The sequence below is a fragment of the Panthera pardus genome, unplaced genomic scaffold, assembly GCF_024362965.1.
Source record: "Panthera pardus isolate Hobbes unplaced genomic scaffold, ASM2436296v1 HiC_scaffold_1, whole genome shotgun sequence".
NCBI classification, from domain to species: Eukaryota; Metazoa; Chordata; class Mammalia; order Carnivora; family Felidae; genus Panthera; species Panthera pardus.
In genome coordinates this window covers 46,977,149-46,996,525 of record NW_026526654.1, presented here as the reverse complement: position 1 = coordinate 46,996,525, position 19,377 = coordinate 46,977,149, and the positions used below count along the sequence as shown (strand labels likewise).

At 36.8% G+C, this 19,377-nt stretch overlaps 1 protein-coding gene across 1 annotated transcript; it reads left to right on the top strand.

The window, feature by feature from the left end:
• Positions 1 to 12,611: 12,611 nt before the first annotated feature.
• LOC109247135 (protein chibby homolog 2-like) lies at positions 12,612 to 15,290 on the top strand. The gene is given in 3 exon segments (XM_053898869.1): positions 12,612 to 12,728; positions 14,153 to 15,064; positions 15,066 to 15,290. Coding segments are annotated over 2 exon segments (792 nt in total). The 5' UTR covers positions 12,612 to 12,728; positions 14,153 to 14,344; the 3' UTR covers positions 15,138 to 15,290.
• The last annotated feature ends 4,087 nt before the right edge of the window (positions 15,291 to 19,377 follow it).

Here is a 19,377-nt window from a genome sequence, read left to right as displayed (position 1 = left end):
CATTTCTTCACTGGGTTATTTGTTTTTCGGGTGTGGAGTTTGGTGAGCTCTTTATAGATTTTGGATACTAGCCCTTTGACCGATATGTCATTTGCAAATATCTTTTCCCATTCCGTTGGTTGCCTTTTAGTTTTGTTGGTTGTTTCCTTTGCTGTGCAGAAGCTTTTAATCTTCATAAGGTCCCAGTAATTCATTTTTGTTTTTAATTTCCTTGCCTTTGGGGATGTGTCGAGTAAGAGATTGCTATGGCTGAGGTCAGAGAGGTCTTTTCCTGCTTTATCCTCTAGGGTTTTGATGGTTTCCTGTCTCACATTCAGGTCCTTTAACCATTTTGAGTTTATTTTTGTGAATGGTGTGAGAAAGTGGTCTAGTTTCAACCTTCTGCATGCTGCTGTCCAGTTCTCCCAGCACCATTTGTTAAAGACACTGTCTTTTTTCCATTGGATGTTCTTTCCTGCTTTGTCAAAGATGAGTTGGCCACACGTTTGTGGGTTTAGTTCTGGGGTTTCTATTCTATTCCATTGGTCTATGTGTCTGTTTTTGTGCCAATACCATGCTGTCTTGATGATGACAGCTTTGTAGTAGAGGCTAAAGTCTGGGATTGTGATGCCTCCTGCTTTGGTCTTCTTCTTCAAAATTACTTTGGCTATTCGGGGCCTTTTGTGGTTCCATATGAATTTTAGGATTGCTTGTTCTAGTTTTGAGAAGAATGCTGGTGCAATTTTGATTGGGATTATATTGAATGTGTAGATAGCTTTGGGTAGTATTGACATTTTGACAATATTTATTCTTCCAATCTATGAGCAGGGAATGTCTTTCCATTTCTTTATATCTTCTTCAATTTCCTTCATAAGCTTTCTATAGTTTTCAGCATACAGATCTTTTACATCTTTGGTTAGATTTATTCCTAGGTATCTTATGCTTCTTGGTGCAATTGTGAATGGGATCAGTTTCTTTGTCTTTCTGTTGCTTCATTGTTAGTGTATAAAAATGCAACTGATTTCTGCACATTGATTTTGTATCCTGCAACTTTGCTGAATTCATGTAGAAGTTCTAGCAGACTTTTGGTGGAGTCTATCGGATTTTCCATGTATAATATCATGTCATCTGCAAAAAGCGAAAGCTTGACTTCATCTTTGCCAATTTGGATGCCTTTGATTTCCTTTTGTTGTCTGATTGCTGATGCTAGAACTTCCAACACTATGTTAAACAACAGCGGTGAGAGTGGGCATCCCTGTCATGTTCCTGATCTCAGGGAAAAAGCTCTCAGTTTTTCCCCATTGAGGATGATGTTAGCTGTGGGCTTTTCATAAATGGCTTTTATGATCTTTAAGTATGTTCCTTCATCCCGACTTTCTCAAGGGTTTTTATTAAGAAAGGGTGCTGGATTTTGTCAAAGGTCTTTCTGCATCGATTGACAGGATCATATGGTTCTTCTCTTTTCTTTTATTAATGTGATGTATCACGTTGAGATTTGCGAATGTTGAACCAGCCCTGCATCCCAGGAATGAATCCCACTTGATCATGGTGAATAATTCTTTTTATAGGCTGTTGAATTCGATTTGCTAATATCTTATTGAGAATTTTTGCATCCATATTCATCAGGGATATTGGGCTGTAGTTCTCTTTTTTTACTGGGTCTCTGTCTGGTTTAGGAATCAAAGTAATACTGGCTTCATAGAATGAGTCGGGAAGTTTTCCTTCCCTTTCTATTTCTTGGAATAGCTTGAGAAGGATAGGTATTATCTCTGCTTTAAACGTCTGGTAGAACTCCCCTGGGAAGCCATCTGGTCCTGGACTCTTATTTGTTGGGAGATTTTTGATAACCGATTCAATTTCTTCGCTGGTTATGGGTCTGTTCAAGCTTTCTATTTCCTCCTGATTGAGTTTTGGAAGCGTGTGGGTGTTTAGGAATTTGTCCATTTCTTCCAGGTTGTCCAATTTGTTGGCATATAATTTTTCATAGTATTCCCTGATAATTGTTTGTATCTCTGAGGGATTGGTTGTAATAGTTCAATTTTCATTCATGATTTTATCTATTTGGGTCATCTCCCTTCTTTTTGAGAAGCCTGGCTAGAGGTTTGTCAATTTTGTTTATTTTTTCAAAAAACCAACTCTTGGTTTCGTTGATCTGCTCTACAGTTTTTTTAGATTCTATATTGTTTATTTCTGCTCTGATCTTTATTATTTCTCTTCTTCTGCTGGGTTTAGGCTGCCTTTGCTGTTCTGCTTCTATTTCCTTGAGGTGTGCTGTTAGATTTTGTATTTGGGATTTTTCTTGTTTCTTGAGATAGGCCTGGATTGCAATGTATTTTCTTCTCAGGACTGCCTTCGCTATGTCCCAAAGCGTTTGGATTGTTGTATTTTCATTTTCATTTGTTTCCATATATTTTTTAATTTCTTCTCGAATTGCCTGGTTGACCCATTCATTCTTTAGTAGGGTGTTCTTTAACCTCCATGCTTTTGGAGGTTTTCCAGACTTTTTCCTGTGGTTGATTTCAAGCTTCATAGCATTGTGGTCTGAAAATATGCATGGTATAATTTCAATTCTTGTAAACTTATGAAGGGCTGTTTTGTGACTCAGTATATGATCTATCTTGGAGAATGTTCCATGTGCACTCGAGAAGAAAGTATATTCTGTTGCTTTGGGATGCAGAGTTCTAAATATATCTGTCAAGTCCATCTGATCCAATGTGTCATTCAGGGCCCTTGTTTCTTTATTGCCCGTGTGTCTAGATGATTTATCCATTTCTGTAAGTGGAGTGTTAAAGTCCCCTGCAATTACCACATTCTTATCAATAAGGTTGCTTATGTTGGTGAGTAATTGTTTTATATATTTGGGGGCTCCGGTATTCGGCGCATAGACATTTATAATTGTTAGCTCTTCCTGATGGATAGACCCTGTAATTATTATATAATGCCCTTCTTCATCTCTTGTTACAGCTTTTAATTTAAAGTCTAGTTTGTCTGATATAAGTATGGCTACTCCAGCTTTCTTTTGGCTTCCAGTAGCATGATAAATAGTTCTCCATTCCCTCACTCTCAATCTAAAGGTGTCCTCAGATCTAAAATGAGTCTCTTGTAGACAGCAAATAGATGGGTCTTGTTTTTTTATCCATTCTGATACCCTATGTCTTTTGGTTGGCACATTTAATCCATTTACATTCAGTGTTATTATAGAAAGATACGGGTTTAGAGTCATTGTGATGTCTGTATGTTTTATGCTTGTAGCGATGTCTCTGGTACTTTGTCTCACAGGATCCCCCTTAGGATCTCGCGTAGGGCTGGTTTAGTGGTGACAGATTCCTTCAGTTTTTGTTTGTTTGGGAAGACCTTTATCTCTCCTTCTATTCTAAATGACAGACTTGCTGGATAAAGGATTCTCGGTTGCATATTTTTTCTGTTCAATACATTGAAGATCTCGTGCCAAATCTTTCTGGCCTGCCAAGTGTCAAAAGAGAGATCAGTCACGAGTCTTATAGGTCTCCCTTTATAAGATAGGGCACGTTTATCCCTTGCTGCTTTCAGAATTTTCTCTTTATCCTTGTATTTTGCCAGTTTCACTATGATATGTCGTGCAGAAGATCGATTCAAGTTACGTCTGAAGGGAGTTCTCTGTGCCTCTTGGATTTCAATGCCTTTTTCCTTCCCCATTTCAGGGAAGTTCTCAGCTATTATTTCTTCAAGTACACCTTCAGCACCTTTCCCTCTCTCTTCCTCCTCTGGGATATCAATTATGCGTATATTATTTCTTTTTAGTGTATCACTTAGTTCTCTAATTTTCCCCTCATACTCCTGGATTTTTTTATCTCTCTTTTTCTCAGCTTCCTCTTTTTCCATAACTTTATCTTCTAGTTCACCTATTCTCTCCTCTGCCTCTTCAACCCGAGCCGTCGTTGTTTCCATTTTATTTTGCATTTTGTTTAAAGCGTTTTTCAGCTCCTCCTGACTGTTCCTTAGTCCCTTGATCTCTGTAGCAAGAGATTCTCTGCTGTCCTCTATACTGTTTTCAAGCCCAGCGATTAATTTTATGACTATTATTCTAAATTCACTTTCTGTTATATTATTTAAATCCTTTTTGATCAGTTCATTGGCTGTTGTTATTTCCTGGAGATTCTTCTGAGGGGAATTCTTCCGTTTGGTCATTTTGGATAGTCCCTGGAGCGGTGGGGACCTGCAGGGCACTTCCCCTGTGCTGTGGTGTATAACTGGAGTTGGTGGGCGGGGCTGCAGTCCGACCTGATGTCTGCCCCCAGCCCACCTCTGGGGCCACAGTCACACTGGTGTGTGCCTTCTCTTCCCCTCTCCTAGGGGCGGGATTCACTGTGGGGTGGCATGGCCCGTCGGGCTACTTGCACACTGCCAGGCTTGTGGTGCTGGGATCTGGTGTATTAGCTGGGGTGGGTAGGCAAGGTGCACGGGGGCAGGAGGGGCAGGCTTAGCTCGCTTCTCCTTAGGTGATCCACTTCAGGAGGAGACCTGTGGCAGCGGGAGGGAGTCAGACCCGCTGCCAGAGAGGTGGCTCCACAGAAGCACAGTGTTGGGTGTTTACTCGGAGCAAGCAAGTTCCCTGGCAGGAACTGGTTCCCTTTGGGATTTTGGCTGGGGGATGGGCGAGGGAGATGGCGCTGGTGAGCGCCTTTGTTCCCCGCCAAACTGAGCTCTGTTGTCAGGGGGCTCAGCAACTCTCCCTCCCTTTGTCCTCCAGCCTTCCCGCTTTGCTTTCCGAGCAGAGCTGTTAACTTATGACCTCCCAGATGCTAAGTCCCGCTTGCTGTCGGAACACACTTTGTCCGGCCCCTCCACTTTTGCAAGACAGACTCGGGGGCTCTGCTTGGCCGGCAGGCCGCCCCTCCACCCCGGCTCCCTCCCGCCAGTCTGTGGAGTGCACCGCCTCGCCCTTCCTACCCTCTTCCGTGGGCCTCTTGTCTGCACTTGGCTCCGGAGACTTCGTTCTGCTAGTCTTCTGGTGGTTTTCTGGGTTAGTTAGGCAGGTGTAGATGGAATCTAAGTCAAACTTGTTTTTTTAAAAACAAAGTGCAGAATCAATTGGTGCAGTTGCCCCTTATGGAATATTAGTGGGCCTAAACAAGGTAGCAAAATGAACCTGTCTTTCTGCCTTTTGCATCATTAGAATTCGTGGGATGGAAACGATTTAGAAAATATATGGAGAAATGTTTGCAATAGTTTATCTTAAACTCTTTTTTTATTTTTTTATTTTTTTTGAGAGACAGAGGGAGAGAGAAAGAGAGAGACACAGAATGCAAAGCAGGTTCCAGGTTCTGAGCTGTGAGCACAGAGACCTACGCAGGGCTCCAACTCACAGACTGTAAGATCATGACCTGAGCTGAAGTCAGACGTTTAACCCACGAGCCACCCAGGCACCCCTTTCTCAAAAGCTTCATGTCTCTTCTCTCTTTTGATTGAGACTTTGAAACACCTATTCTATAAGATCGGATCTATGGCTTATAAAATGAGGATATATACTAATATTGATAATTTGACTTGCTAGAAATAGTTTAAAGAGCTCTTAACTCATATTTTTAGAGAAAGCTGAATAGATGATGAAAGTCTCCTATAGCGAAGCTCTCCACCAAAATTTAGAAAAAAAAACTTCTTTAGAAAGTAAATAAGATATGAAAACTGTTCTTCAGTGTATGTTAAGAAAAGAAAAATACACACGCATTCACACACATAAGCACAGTTAAGGACCCACAGGAGATCCAGAATGATAAAGTTACCAATCAGCTCCCTTATTGCCTATGATATTAATGTATTGCTTACACTAATGAATAAAATAAAGCCTTTTTTCTTCTTCTTTGATTCAGCAACTGAGCCACTTGGTTTATAGCATGTCTGTACATCCGGTCATCTAGTTTTATTGCATCTTAAACTGTACCAGTCCTCTTTTCTGAGACATCTAAAAATCATGTGTGTACTCAAATATACAATGATGAAGTATTTTGGGAGATATTAGCTAATTATATCTAGTAGTCAATCAGAAAAAAAAATCCTACTCCACCCAGTGTAGTCTGAAAAAGTTCCCCTAAGATTTCTGAGAGTCTGAAATCCATTTGATCAGTGAAATTCATAGCACAGAACTGTCACAGATGTGTACCCAAAATCCTGGAGCTCTGCCTTTTCATAATAACCAAGTGACTTTGAGAAAGTAATAGATATGTTTTGTTTTTAGATTTTATAGGTAGATAGACATTCAAATTTAGAATATTCATCTTATTATTATCTTCATAATAAGCATTTAAAATATTTCTGCTGTTGTTACTAACAGTATTTTGTTTTCATTTAGAATTCAAAATACGCATTGATATAATAATTGCAACTAATTTCATTCATCACCAACCATATGTTATTAAATTTTTACATATATCAATTTGTTTAAAACTCAGAGTAAACCTGAGGATATGCTATTATTATTATTACCATTTACTGATGAGCAAAATTAATATTAAAATATTAATCAAATGTTCCATTCAATATTTGGCCCTAGAGATTTCTTACTGCTTTCATTCTCAAATTTTAAATTTTGTTACCATAAATCAGTCCAAAATCATTTATTGGGAAGAAAATAACCAGAGTAAAAATGCATGCATATCAGCACTTTTGCTGCCCAAAGAATGAATTATTAAAGATGTGCAGAGAACCACAAAACCCTTTAAAAATCTAATATGTGAAGTTATTCACATTCTACTTTCTGTGTTATAGTGTGACAACTGCAGAAAAACAGTGAAAAAAATTCACTAACATGATAATCAGACACAGTAAGAATAGCAGTTGAAAAGGTTAGGTCACCATAAAATGTCCAAATCACATCATAACCTCACATTTTCACTTCCAAATTATCTTTTCCCAGCAGGGTAGAAATAAGAGATTCAAACTGCATAACCTTTCATCCAACATTATTGCTGTGCTAGAGAGAAGGCTTAAGTAACTTAATTTTTCTCACAAAACCTGATGTTGATATTTGGCAGCTTCTAATCTGGCTGGGTGCCCTGACATGAATTGCAGATTCTCTGTGCTCCTTTTGAGAAGAGTTTGAGGAGGATAAAAGCAGATGCAGATAAACGCAGATGGAGCCCAGAAGCCAAATAGCATGAGTCTCCTCATGTAGGAGTAGATTTGGCAGCCTCACACTGTTTTAAGGAGGAAAGGTAATTTTCTATAAAGTAATTAGTCGCTTAACTCAAACAAACCATTGTGGTGATTGTATTTTGTTTTCGTAACTTCAGGAAAAGTACTTTGGATGCAAGTTAAAATTAAACAGTTGTTTTTGGTTGTTACTGGCTTTGATTATCATTTTTTTTAAGGCAATAATGAAATTGTAGGGTTGAAAGTGATATTTAAATTGGAACATATCCTAACTGATCTCCACAATCAAAGTCAATATTGACCTTTACAAACAGATACAACAAAATGAAAGACTGCCATTGCCTGGTGCGGCAATTTTAAGTCTTACTTCCAAGTTTCTTGATTTTCTCATTATTACTCTAAACTTCTTAGGGTTGCACTATTTCTCTTTAATCTTCTATTACAGAGCTGGAGGCTCTCATACCTGTTCCTTCATGCCCTTCCATCAAGTTTTCCACAATGGTGGTTCTCTATTTTCTTGTTACTTCTTGGGGATATGAAGGGGCATTTTCTTTTCATTTCCATTGGAAGGTTCTCAATTAGTATACTTTCTGACCCCGCAACACCACTGTACTCATTCTGCCTTGGTTAGAGGGGTGATTAACTCAACTTTGTATAACTTTTCTTATGCACAGTAAATACCTACTATTAATTGATCCTAAAAAGTTTATGCTTTACAAGGTCCTATCAGTCCCTGGCATATTTGCAGTTTTGAGCAGTTAATTTCAGAGACCTTAAACTTTGATATACTCTTTAGACAGCCTAAAACATAAAACAAAAAGAAATTTAAGAAAGTGATTAAGGCTACCCATGTGTACAGGATATATGACATTAGGCCTTGGATTTTAGTTCGTAGACAAGATATTTTAAACCTGGAAGAGACTTATGTTTATCCAGGTGATATTTTTACAGTTGAGCTTATTTATTTATTTATTTATTCATTCATTCATTCATTCATTCATTCATATTTCTGAGGCCTGTGCAAGATGTTCAAGCCAGGTCTCTGGTGACTACAGGCACTTGAGCAAAGATATCACCTTAAGAAAAAATGTCTAGACTTCAGAATAAGTGCTGGACATCTACAGGCTTGGCAAAGTTGCTTGGACCTCAGAGAAAGCTTACAAGGGACCACTTTGGGCGCTGTGGTATTCTGCAAGACAGACCTCACAGGGCTTAACAGCTAGCAGAACCCCATGATTGAGGTCTGATAAGTAAAGAGTGGTTGTTGGGGTTTAGCAAGAAAAAGGCATGGAGACTTTGTGGCTACCCTCTGCAAAGGCCAGATTGCTTGTGATCCTGCAAGCAAACAACCATACCTGTAGTTCGTTCAGGTGGCTTCAGCATGCATGCTTTCATCACTTACTTCACAAGTTCACCATTTCCTAAATAGGTATAGATGAAGCAAGAGAATCTTACATCTGTAAAGATCTTTTAAAATCTGATTTACAGAATATTTGCTACTTTTATATCACATGCCCTCTAAATTTTACGTGTATTTCACAGCACTAGCAAAGTTCTGGCTTTAAAATATAAATGCAAAGCCTGTATGGGTAGGGCTAGATTAGCAGCCCCAAATTTTTTCTTATAGCCCCAGTGAAGAAAAATATCATGAACGAGGCCTACCCTGAGTCTCCTAGCCAGTGCAAGGAACCACAACAACTCTAGTTGGTTCTAAATTGGTTAATTTCACATAAGAAAGAAACCTCCTGAGGAGGCAAATTTCTTAAGTGTAAACAGTTCCATAAGGGCAACAGAAGAAGGTATCCAGAAGAAGAGTTTTCCAGAAGAAACAGCCATTGTGATGCATGACTGAAAACACCCACTTACAAGGCAGTGTAAATACTGGGTTCCTAGCTAGAGACCAAATGAATATAGAACTGGGTGTCAGAAACCAAAGACTCAAAGGGGTAATAGAACTTAGACGATTGTGCAAAATGGTAATGTAGGAAGACCAACACCAGTCAGTTGATGGTTGATATCTTCCAATTTTTTTTTTTTCAAAACTTAAGAAGAAAAGGACACTTCTATTAGTCTGCTAGGGATGCCATCACCAAGTACCACTGACTGGGCAGCTTCTCAGAGTCTTGGAGGCTACAAGTCTGAAATTAAGGTGTCAGGGTTTATTTCTTCTGAGGCTTGGAGAAGGTAGTCTTTCCTCTTTGTCTGCAGATGGTCTTCCTTCTGTGCTGTCTTATATCCAAATTTCCTTTTATTATAAGGACACAGTCACACTGGATTAGGACCCACACAATGACCTCATTTTAACTTAATTACCTCTTTACAGGCTTATCTCCAAATATATTCACATTCTGAAAGACTGATGGTTAGGACTTCAACATAGGAATTTGGAGGGGACACAATTCAGACCTAACAAAGCTAACTGGGAATGGTTCCTCAAAACTCCAATGATGCCATGCTTATCATACTTCATTCCTGCTTGTCCATTGTTTTACTTGTGCCAGTTTCCCAATCTTGGGAGCTCAAATCACTTGTGGAACACAGAATTTAAGATTGCAGAACAATTTAAAATTTTAGGACTTCACCCTTATCTTGTCAAGTGTTTCTGGGCTTGTGTTCCTGAACATTCTTAAGGCTGTCATCTTCAGAAGGCCTGTGTTTACTTTAGATAAGAGTAATTTAGGCTGATTTTTAGAGTGGAGACAACTCACTGTCAAGAGATGATTTACAAAGCCATAGAACTGGAAAGTGACAGAGCCAGGGCCAGACTGCACTAGTGTAAATATTCTTATGCAATCAACATGTGCTAAGTCTTCAACTGAAAAAGCAAAGAAAGTAAGTCATATTAATTATAAAATTATGCTGGATGATTCCTCAGCAGCTGTGGGAAGTTTCCTGAGGACACGATTTTTAATCTTTACTATATCCTGTTTTACCCATTAGTCTGCAATTATATGGCCATTGTTACACTACTATTTAAAACATGACACTAATCAACAGGTTAAAATTAATAAAAAGTCTGAAACCAGATAATTCATCTAAAAATTAATAAACACATGTTTATAAAAAGTTTGAAAGCTTGGAAATGTTCTAAAATGTTATTAAATGTGATATTTGTTTTCCATTAATTGAGTCTATATCTTCTTTTATTAGCTAAGGGGTCATTTTCTTTGCCACTCTTTCTCCTATTTGTTTAAATCATACCAAAGCAAGACAACCTTGAAATCTGATTTATGCGAAGATATATCCATTCATCTATGAATGTGACTCTTGGCCTGTTTCTACAGTTTGGCTATTGTAAATAATATTGCAATAAACATAGGGGTACATGTATCCCTTTGAATTAGTGTTTTTGTACTTTGGAGGTAAATACTGAGTGGTGCAGTATCTGGACCATAGCGTAGTTCTATTTTTTATTTTTTTTGAGGAGCCTCCATACTGTTTTCTACAATGGCTACACCAGCTTGCATTCCTACCAACAGTGCGTATGGGTTCCCTTTTCTCCATATCCTCACCAACACTGATTGTTTCTTGTGTTTTTTATTTTAGCCATTCTGACAGGTGTGAGGTGATATCTCATTGTGTTTTGATTTGCACTTGTCTGATTATGAGTGCTGCTGAGTATCTTTTCATGTGTCCGCTGTCCACCTGTGTGCCTTCTTTGGAGAAATGTCTGTTCATGACTTCTGCTCATTTTTTACTTATGTATGCATATGAGAGAGAGACAGCACAAGTGGGGGAGAGGCAGAGAGAGGGAGAGACAGAGAATACCAAGCAAGCTCTGCACTTTTAGGGCAGAGCCCAACACACGGCTCAAACTCACGAAACCATGAGATCATGACCTGAGCCAAAACCAAGAGTCAAGAGTCGGACGCTTAGCTGACTGAGCCACCCAGGCGCTCCTGCCCATTTTTTAATTGGATTATTTGTTTTGGGGGTATTGAGTTATATAAGTTCTTGATATATTTTGGATATTAACCCTTTATCAGGGGTCATTTGTAAATATCTTCTGCCATTCAACAGGTTGCCCTTTAGTTTAATTTTCAATTTATATACACACCTATACAAACTCCTGAGATTATTTTCCTAGGGAATCCATTGAACATATAAATCAATTTGAGAAAACTTAACATCTTTCCAATATTGAATCTTCCAATCATAAACGTGGTTTATTCTTCCTTTTATTTATATCTCTATAATTTCTCTCAATAATTTTTATACTTTTCTATTTAGAGGTCTTGCATAGATTTATTTCTAGGATTTTTATTTTTCTTGCCAATGTAAATGATATATAATTACAAAATTCATTTTCCAAATTGTTTCTTGGCTAAATATATGTAAATAACACAAATTTTTAGATTGACCTTATATCCAGTTGGTTTGCTAAGTCATATTTAATTTTAATAGTTTAGCTATTTTATTATAAATGTTTGCAATATTATTTGCAAAGAGTGAGAGCCTTTTTTTTTTCTCCAGTCCTACATACTTTATTTCTTATCTTGCAGCAATAAGGAACTCTAGAACAATGAAAAACCCAAGCGGTGACAATGGGCATCCTTATATATTTGTGATCTATTAGTATTTCATCATCAGGTATGCCTCTGCAGGTTTTTGTGTGTTTGTCTTGTTTTGTTTTGTTTTAGATTCATAACTGAATTAAGTAAGGTTTTTTATACTCCTGCTACATTAAGTTGATGGTGATAATTGTTGGCTTGGTTTTGGTTTTTAATCATGAAACTGTATTGGTTTTTGCTTTATCAAATGCTTTTTTTCTGAATCTCCTGACATTACTTTCCTCATCTTGGTACAAGCTGAAAGTTTTTTTCCCTTGTTCTGTTAATGTAGTGAATTACATTAATTGACTCCCAGTATTAACTCAATCTCACCTTCATGAATTAAACCCATTTTGGTGATAACATATACTTTATCTTATGTATCATTGCACTTAGTGTGCTTATCTTTTGTTTAGGATTTTTCAACTGTGTTCATGAGATACTTTAGGTCATAGTTTTTCTTTCTTGTAATACTCTTGTGAGATTTTTACGTAAGGTAATGTGGTCTCAAAACAAAAAGTTGTGCATTTTTTCCTGTCATTTGAAAATTCATGGATATATTAACAGTATTTCTTTCTTAAACATTTGGAAGAATTCACTAATGAAACCATCTGGGTCTGTAGTTAATTTGAAAAAAGTTTTAAATTATGAATTCAATTTATTCAATAGATAAGGGCTGCAGAGATTTTTTTTCTTCCTTCCTAGTTTGCCCTTAAACTTCAAAACTTATTCATTCCAATATAGAATGTCCAGAGTTCTTTGTCTTTGGAACTCTTTCTGAATCTTTAGCTACCATGGTAGCAAAAGCAAAAGAGCAGAAACACTAATATAAAAAAGAAGCTGGTGCATAATCACATAAACTACTTTCACAATTCAATTATAGGTAGAGATGATCAAATGGATATTTCATTCTCATCAAGTTAAAAACAAAGAAATTGAAAACTTTCACATGGATTTTCTTAATTTTATATTACATTCCATAACATTATGTTTTACTATTTTTGTTAAATACAGAGTTATGAATGTGTTAGAAAAAATGCCTTTTTTTCAAACTTGTTAAACAAATAAAAGGTAAGAAGCTACTTAGGTAGCTTAGGTAAGAAATCTGGTACAGTTAATAAATTGACAGATCTTAATCAGATGTGAGTGGTTTAGGTTTACACGTTTGTATTCAATTTTCAAGTTTATACCTTAAACCAAGTATCATTTATATGTATAAATAGTTAAAATATGACATGTACATAAATACACATATTTTAATATCTCATTAAAAGTTTACATTTAAAGAAATATACTCTTTTGCTTTATATTCTAGCAGCGAACATATTTTGGGTCACATAAAACTTATCTTAGATAAGATTACTAGAATTTAAATGTTGCTAGTGCTATTTCTTTGGTATGACATACAAATTTATTTAATACTAAGTATTCAGCAGTGATCTTAAAATCATTTAAAATACTTTCACCTTTGGGGCGCCCGGGTGGCTCAGTCGGTTGAGCATCTGACTTCAGCTCAGGTCATGATCTCACCGTTCCTGGGTTTGAGCCCCGCATCGGGCTCTGTGCTGACAGCTCAGAGCCCGGAGCCTGTTTCAGATTCTGTGTCTCCCTCTCTCTCTGCCCCTCCCCCACTCACGCTCTGCCTCTCTCTGTCTCAAAAATAAATAATAAACATTTAAAAATAAATAAATAAATAAAATACTTTCACCTTTGATTGTATAGTGTTTCCTAACATTTGTCAATTCTAGGATAAAAACAGTTACCTTCTTAATAACAAAACTCGGTGTTTGAAACTAATTCTAATACTTTACATCAAAGCAAGGACTAAATACATGTTCAATTATTAATACAGAAAAACATTAAATAAAACCTTACATTTTAATTTACATTTTTCCTAAAATGCCTATAAAAAAACCAAAAAACAAAAAACAGCCAAACACTAAATACAGCACCCATTATATTATTAATGTCAACACTATATGACATCACTATGGATGACATAAAATGTTGCCTAGTTGCTTTCTAGTACTAAAACAAATCAGGCTTGCTGGAAATTCAGAGACCACAGAAATGTAAGTGTGAATGTCTGTTTAAATATTTGATAACACTACTAAATATCTAAGTAAATATGATAAAATTATAGTGTATTTGATTTACACTATATATTTACATAGATTACAAATATATTTCAAATTATATTTGAAAATGTTTTCTAGTTCTTACAAAGCCAAAAATGTTTTTATAAACACATGGTATTTTTCTACAATATCAATAATGAATAGATTAGAGGAAGATTAATAGTTTAGTAGAAGCAGTTTAACTCAGAGCTTAATTTAACACAAAACAATTCAATGATTTAACCTTGATCAATATTCAATATGTAACCTAGAATTATTAATTGGTAATTTAAATGTGTTGAGATTTAAACTTTGTTACATCAACCAAATAGTTAAGTTACTGAATTGTCTTCATATTTGCCTGTTCTTCTCCTGCAGTCGGCCTAACTGAGCCTTGTTTAGATCCCTGCTATATTACTTGTATAAGTCAACACAACAGCCAATTCCATATGAACAAATTCTCAACAAATTTAGAACAGCTTTTGTTGTAAATATCACTAGTCCACCTTTGGCTGAACCCAGAACACTTGGAGTGTATATATTTTTGCTCAGATAAAACACTAAGAAACAATGGTTGTCTCTCAATCAAAGTGGATAAATAGAGGTAAGATATTGCGATTGTTTTCCTCTTTTTTCTCTTGCACTCAAGATCAAAATAAACTCAAACATGAGCCTCATGAGGTGGAAAAAAATCTTCAGAGAGACAATAAGGCATCCAGGGATGAGAACAAGGCTCTTAGAAAAGAAAATAAGTCCCTTTGGAGAGAAAATAAAGCTCTTCATCAAGAAAACAAAGCCTTCCGAATGGACAACCATTTGATCTGGGAGGTGAATCAATCCCTGAGAGAGCAAAACCAGGTCCTATGGAAGTTTAAAAATGTGATTTTGGAGAGCCAAAGACCACTAGAGGAAAAAATCAATGCTTTGAGCACAGAAAGAAAGTCTCATTGGCAACAGAATCGAGCCCTGGAGGCTCAGATCAAGGCTCTCAGAGAACAGGAGAAAGCCTTCCAGAATGAGGCGAAAGCTCTTCAGGAAGAAATACAGTCTCTCCATGAGGAGATCAAGGCCCTGAAACACCAGGAGAGAGCACTCAAGATGGAGGAACAAGACTTGATGAAAGAAGGAATAGCACTAGAGATGGAAGAACGGGCTCTGTGGAAGGAGGAGCAGGCCCTTCGTGAGGAGAACAAGGCTCTTAGAGAAGAAAACAGTGCACTTCAAGAGGAGGAAAAAGCCCTTCGGGAAGAGGCAAAGGTCCTTGAGGAGTGGAATAAGATTCTTCTGGGAGAAGATAAGAAACACACTTACGGGGAAAATGCACAATAAAACAAAGCAGGAGAATTGTGACTTGAAGGTGTAACCAACAAACCATGAAGACCATTGACATTCCAGTAAAAATAAAACTTTTGAAGGTGAAATACTATTGTTAGGATTGAAGTCAAATCTGGAAATTTACAGTACTTGGTATCTGGTCCTGGAAACTAAATAAAGTTCTGAGAATTTAAAAAAATAAAGGAAATGATTCTTTTAGGTTTACTTAAATTTTACATTACTATTAGAGGTATATATTTTTCTACAGTGCAAAGATGTATTGTTCAAAACGTGACACTGAATGGGCAAAGGGTTTTCCCTTTAAGTTCAAAAACATTGGATGAATATTATAAGAAATTAACAGAATGGGAAATATTTGTCTCAACACTCATTCTTAGAATTATGAATATATGAAATATAAAGTTTTGCATACTTCATTCATATGTATTGTAGAAGAATATCCTGCCTCTTTATGCTTATTTCAGTAATCTAGTTGGGGAGCTAATCAAATAACAAGAATTTTAAAAATAGGTGATAGTACAAGAATTGAGTGTTCACTGCCCTCCCCACTTTCTCTTTATTTCTCCTTTCGGCTATTGTCTTTCTCCTTTTGCTTTCGGGGAGGGAGGCTGTTCTCCATCTAATCAATGTATTAAAGAAAGAAAAGAAGGAGAGAATAGAGTCCAAACTTACAACAAGCGTTTTGGAATTTGGAATGTAAACGTGTAGAGTTCATAATACAAGTTGGGGGAGAAAGAAGTGGAGTTTTCAGAAGTGTTAATGTTGATAATTGATCTAACTGAATGCTCTTCAAACAAATAAACAACTGAGTCACATGAACTCATGGATTAAAGTTACATATGTAATGGCAGAACATTAGATTACAAACCATGTAAAGGGTTGGTGCCATACCTTGCTTTTCATCATTGCAAATTTTGAGCACTTAATAATCAGGGTAAATGTTTAATGGGTTTTATTGAATATAGCTGAAGTTATATCTCATTCTGATTCTTTTCTGGTATTGGGGAATGGAAGAGTAAGAAAACTATAGGAAGATAATACTTTATTTGCTGCCACATCTGCAAAAGCCCAACATACATTTGTTGAATATCTATAATTAGCACTTCATTAAGCAATACACTTACATTTAAGTATAAAAAGTGAAAAAAAGACATGTCTCCTGACTTTAACAATTCCACTGAGTATAAAAGAAGAAAAACATTATTACTTTATTCCTTAAGAAAGTCTATCTGGCCTCGGGCTCTGTGCTGACAGCACAGAGACTGTTTGGGATTCTTTCTCCTCTCTCTGTCCCTCCCCTGCTCGCACTTACTCACTCTCTGTCTCTCAAAATAATAAACATTTTTTTTTTAAGTCTATCTGCCTGGAAACAGTTTTCAGACCACTGTTTCTAGGAACTTATAGCCACTATTTAAATAAAATAATCAGCCTTGGAGAAGATTAAAAAGCAAAGAATGTAGATGTATGCTTGACTGATCTGCAGTCCAATCGGTACAGGGAAGAAACACAAATTCATCATTGTTTCTACCTCAAAAGATGTGGAAGAAGCCTGCAGGCAGGAGAATGGCCAAATTAATGTTCTATGTATGTGACTCTAATGCCTACACATTAATTTTGATATTTTTTTGTTCAGAAAAGAGTCCTTGCTCTGCAAATTCCCTGCTGTAGAATTTAGGACAAATAAACTATTTTATACTTTGGTGATGAGGTCGGGAGAGCAGTGTCTATGGAGTGGGTGTAGTTATCAATGACTTCTCTTAGTGAGAACGTTGCCATTATTATATCATATTTAAATTAGTAGCAACTCAGGTTAAACTGTAAGGCTTATCCATACAGAGAAAGACAGATACCATATGGTTTCACTCTTATGTGGATTCTGAGAAACATAACAGAAACCCATGGGGGAGGGGAAGGAAAAAAAAAAAAAAAAAAAAAGAGGTTAGAGTGGGAGAGAGCCAAAGCATAAGAGACTGTTAAAAACTGAGAACAAACTGAGGGTTGATGGGGGGTGGGAGGGAGGGCAGGGTGGGAGGGAGGGCAGGGTGGGTGATGGGTATTGAGGAGGGCACCTTTTGGGATGAGCACTGGGTGTTGTATGGAAACCAATTTGACAGTAAATTTCATATATTAAAAAATAAAAAAAAAATATTTACATCTTAAAAACCCAATGAATAAAACCATAGGCACTGAAAAAACTGTAAGGCTTAGTACATTTGGATCAGAATTTCAATCTCTCCTCTTAAATTTAAATGCTAACCTGAAAACTGGCACTATTACAAAGAAATCTTGGTTAATGTTTGTAGCCCACTCTGTAAGACAAAAATTACGTAAGTAGAGAATGGATTAAAACAATTTATATTGACAAATTAACATTAAAACATTGCAGACAAATCAAAAGTTTCTACTAAAATGTCCAGTTACCATATTTATGAAATACTATATTGAAAAATGTATTTTCCCATATAAGTGGGATACATTTATATGTACATTAAAAAGTTTTCATATTTATTGTTAGATATAAATTTCATGGAAATTGTGTGTTGAAAGGAGAAAATATTTGTGGATGAAAAATGGGGGCATTTGATGCTCACAATGCAGGAACTTTAGTGTATATGAACTTTGTTTCTTTGTTGTTCATTTCTAGAATTTTCCTCATAGTTTCCAAAAAGTATGGTCACCTGAATATCTAATGTTCCCAATGGGATTGTCCCTCCTCCAGATCAGCAGTCATTAACTGCAGGACAGAACAGTGGCATTGATGCTCCAAATATCTTCTTAGAGATGATGGATTCCTTAGCTTTCCCACGGCACCTTCAGTCTAAACCCATATATACTAATCTCCATGTATTTAAGACCACAAGTTCCAGGCTCTGAGGTACATCCATCTTCACTTTGATTTATAATTCATGATGCCCTATATGACCTGCAATATATCCCAATTCAACATTATTCCTCTCCTTCCTAAACATTTTAACAAATATCTCATATCTTGCCCTTTTTCTGAATGTTCCTTTGGTCCTCTTAACCTAGACAGACTTCAGTGTTACTGTTCTCTTAGTATGCCTTGAAGGTGAAGGCGTTTAGGCACTAGCAAAGATGGAACTAGTGTAGGCTTCCTCATTTCCCCATTTGTAAAAATTTTATCCTGTTTCCTCCTACAAAAGACTATGTTTCAGTGAAGCACATATGAGATACCACTTCGATCTTATGTGATATTTCATATTCAGACTTCCTGTTTGCTCATTCAGACATTAAAACCTTTAGAATCTGGCTCACAATATTTCTCTTCACCCCTCCTGCTTTTACCTCTTCTGTATGACTTCAAACTGCACACAGAGGATCAGTCCAGAAATGTTCTACTCAGCATCTTGGATCTTGTTTCCAAAAACCATTGCCTCCATATCACCTCAGTCTCCATCCCCAATGTTATATCTCAACACCTTTATGATTAGCAAGTACCCTGACTCTGACCTAATTCTCTGCCTAGTGTAATAATTGCCTGTAGGGAATACTAATCTCCAGTTCACTGTAATTCCTATCCCTAGTTCACATAAATAATTTTATCAGTCCCTGGAGGTCTTTTCATTGGCAGAAGATCTACAAGAATAAACCAAATCTTCCAGGCCAATAGCACAGTGCCTGCTTGGGATTCTCTCTCTCTCTCTCTCTCTCTCTGCCCTTCCCCTCCCCTCTCTCTCTCTTTCTCTCTCAAAATAAATAAATAAAAATTAAAAATTTTAATGAAAAAATAATAAGCAAAAGCTATTGCTATATTATTTGAAAACAGTGAGACAAGATATTCAAAGACTGAGGGGTACTGAAATGTGCTCACAGAGACTCTCCATATTGGCTCAAAGAGAGGACTGTACACATCTTTTCCAACTCGGCATTCATGATGTTACATTGGTATCTTCAACTCTGCATCCTCCAAATCAATGCTTTATTTTTTATTCATTTATTTTTTGGGAGGGTGGTAAAGCTAGTAAAACATTTACCAACCCAAAGTCAAAGTACTTGAAAACTGATTAAAGAAAGCAATGAAATCTATGTATTTTATCATCCTTGAATTTGTGTATTTTAAATAGAGGGGTGCTTGGATGGCTCAGTTGGTGGAGTGACTGACTCTTGATTTCAGCTCAGGTCATGATGTCACAGGTCATTGGTGAACCCTGCATTGTTCTCTGTGCTAAGAGAGCAGAGCCTGCTTGGGATTCTCTCTCTCTCTCTCTCTCTCTCTGTCTCTCTCTCTCTCTCTCTTTGCCCTTCCC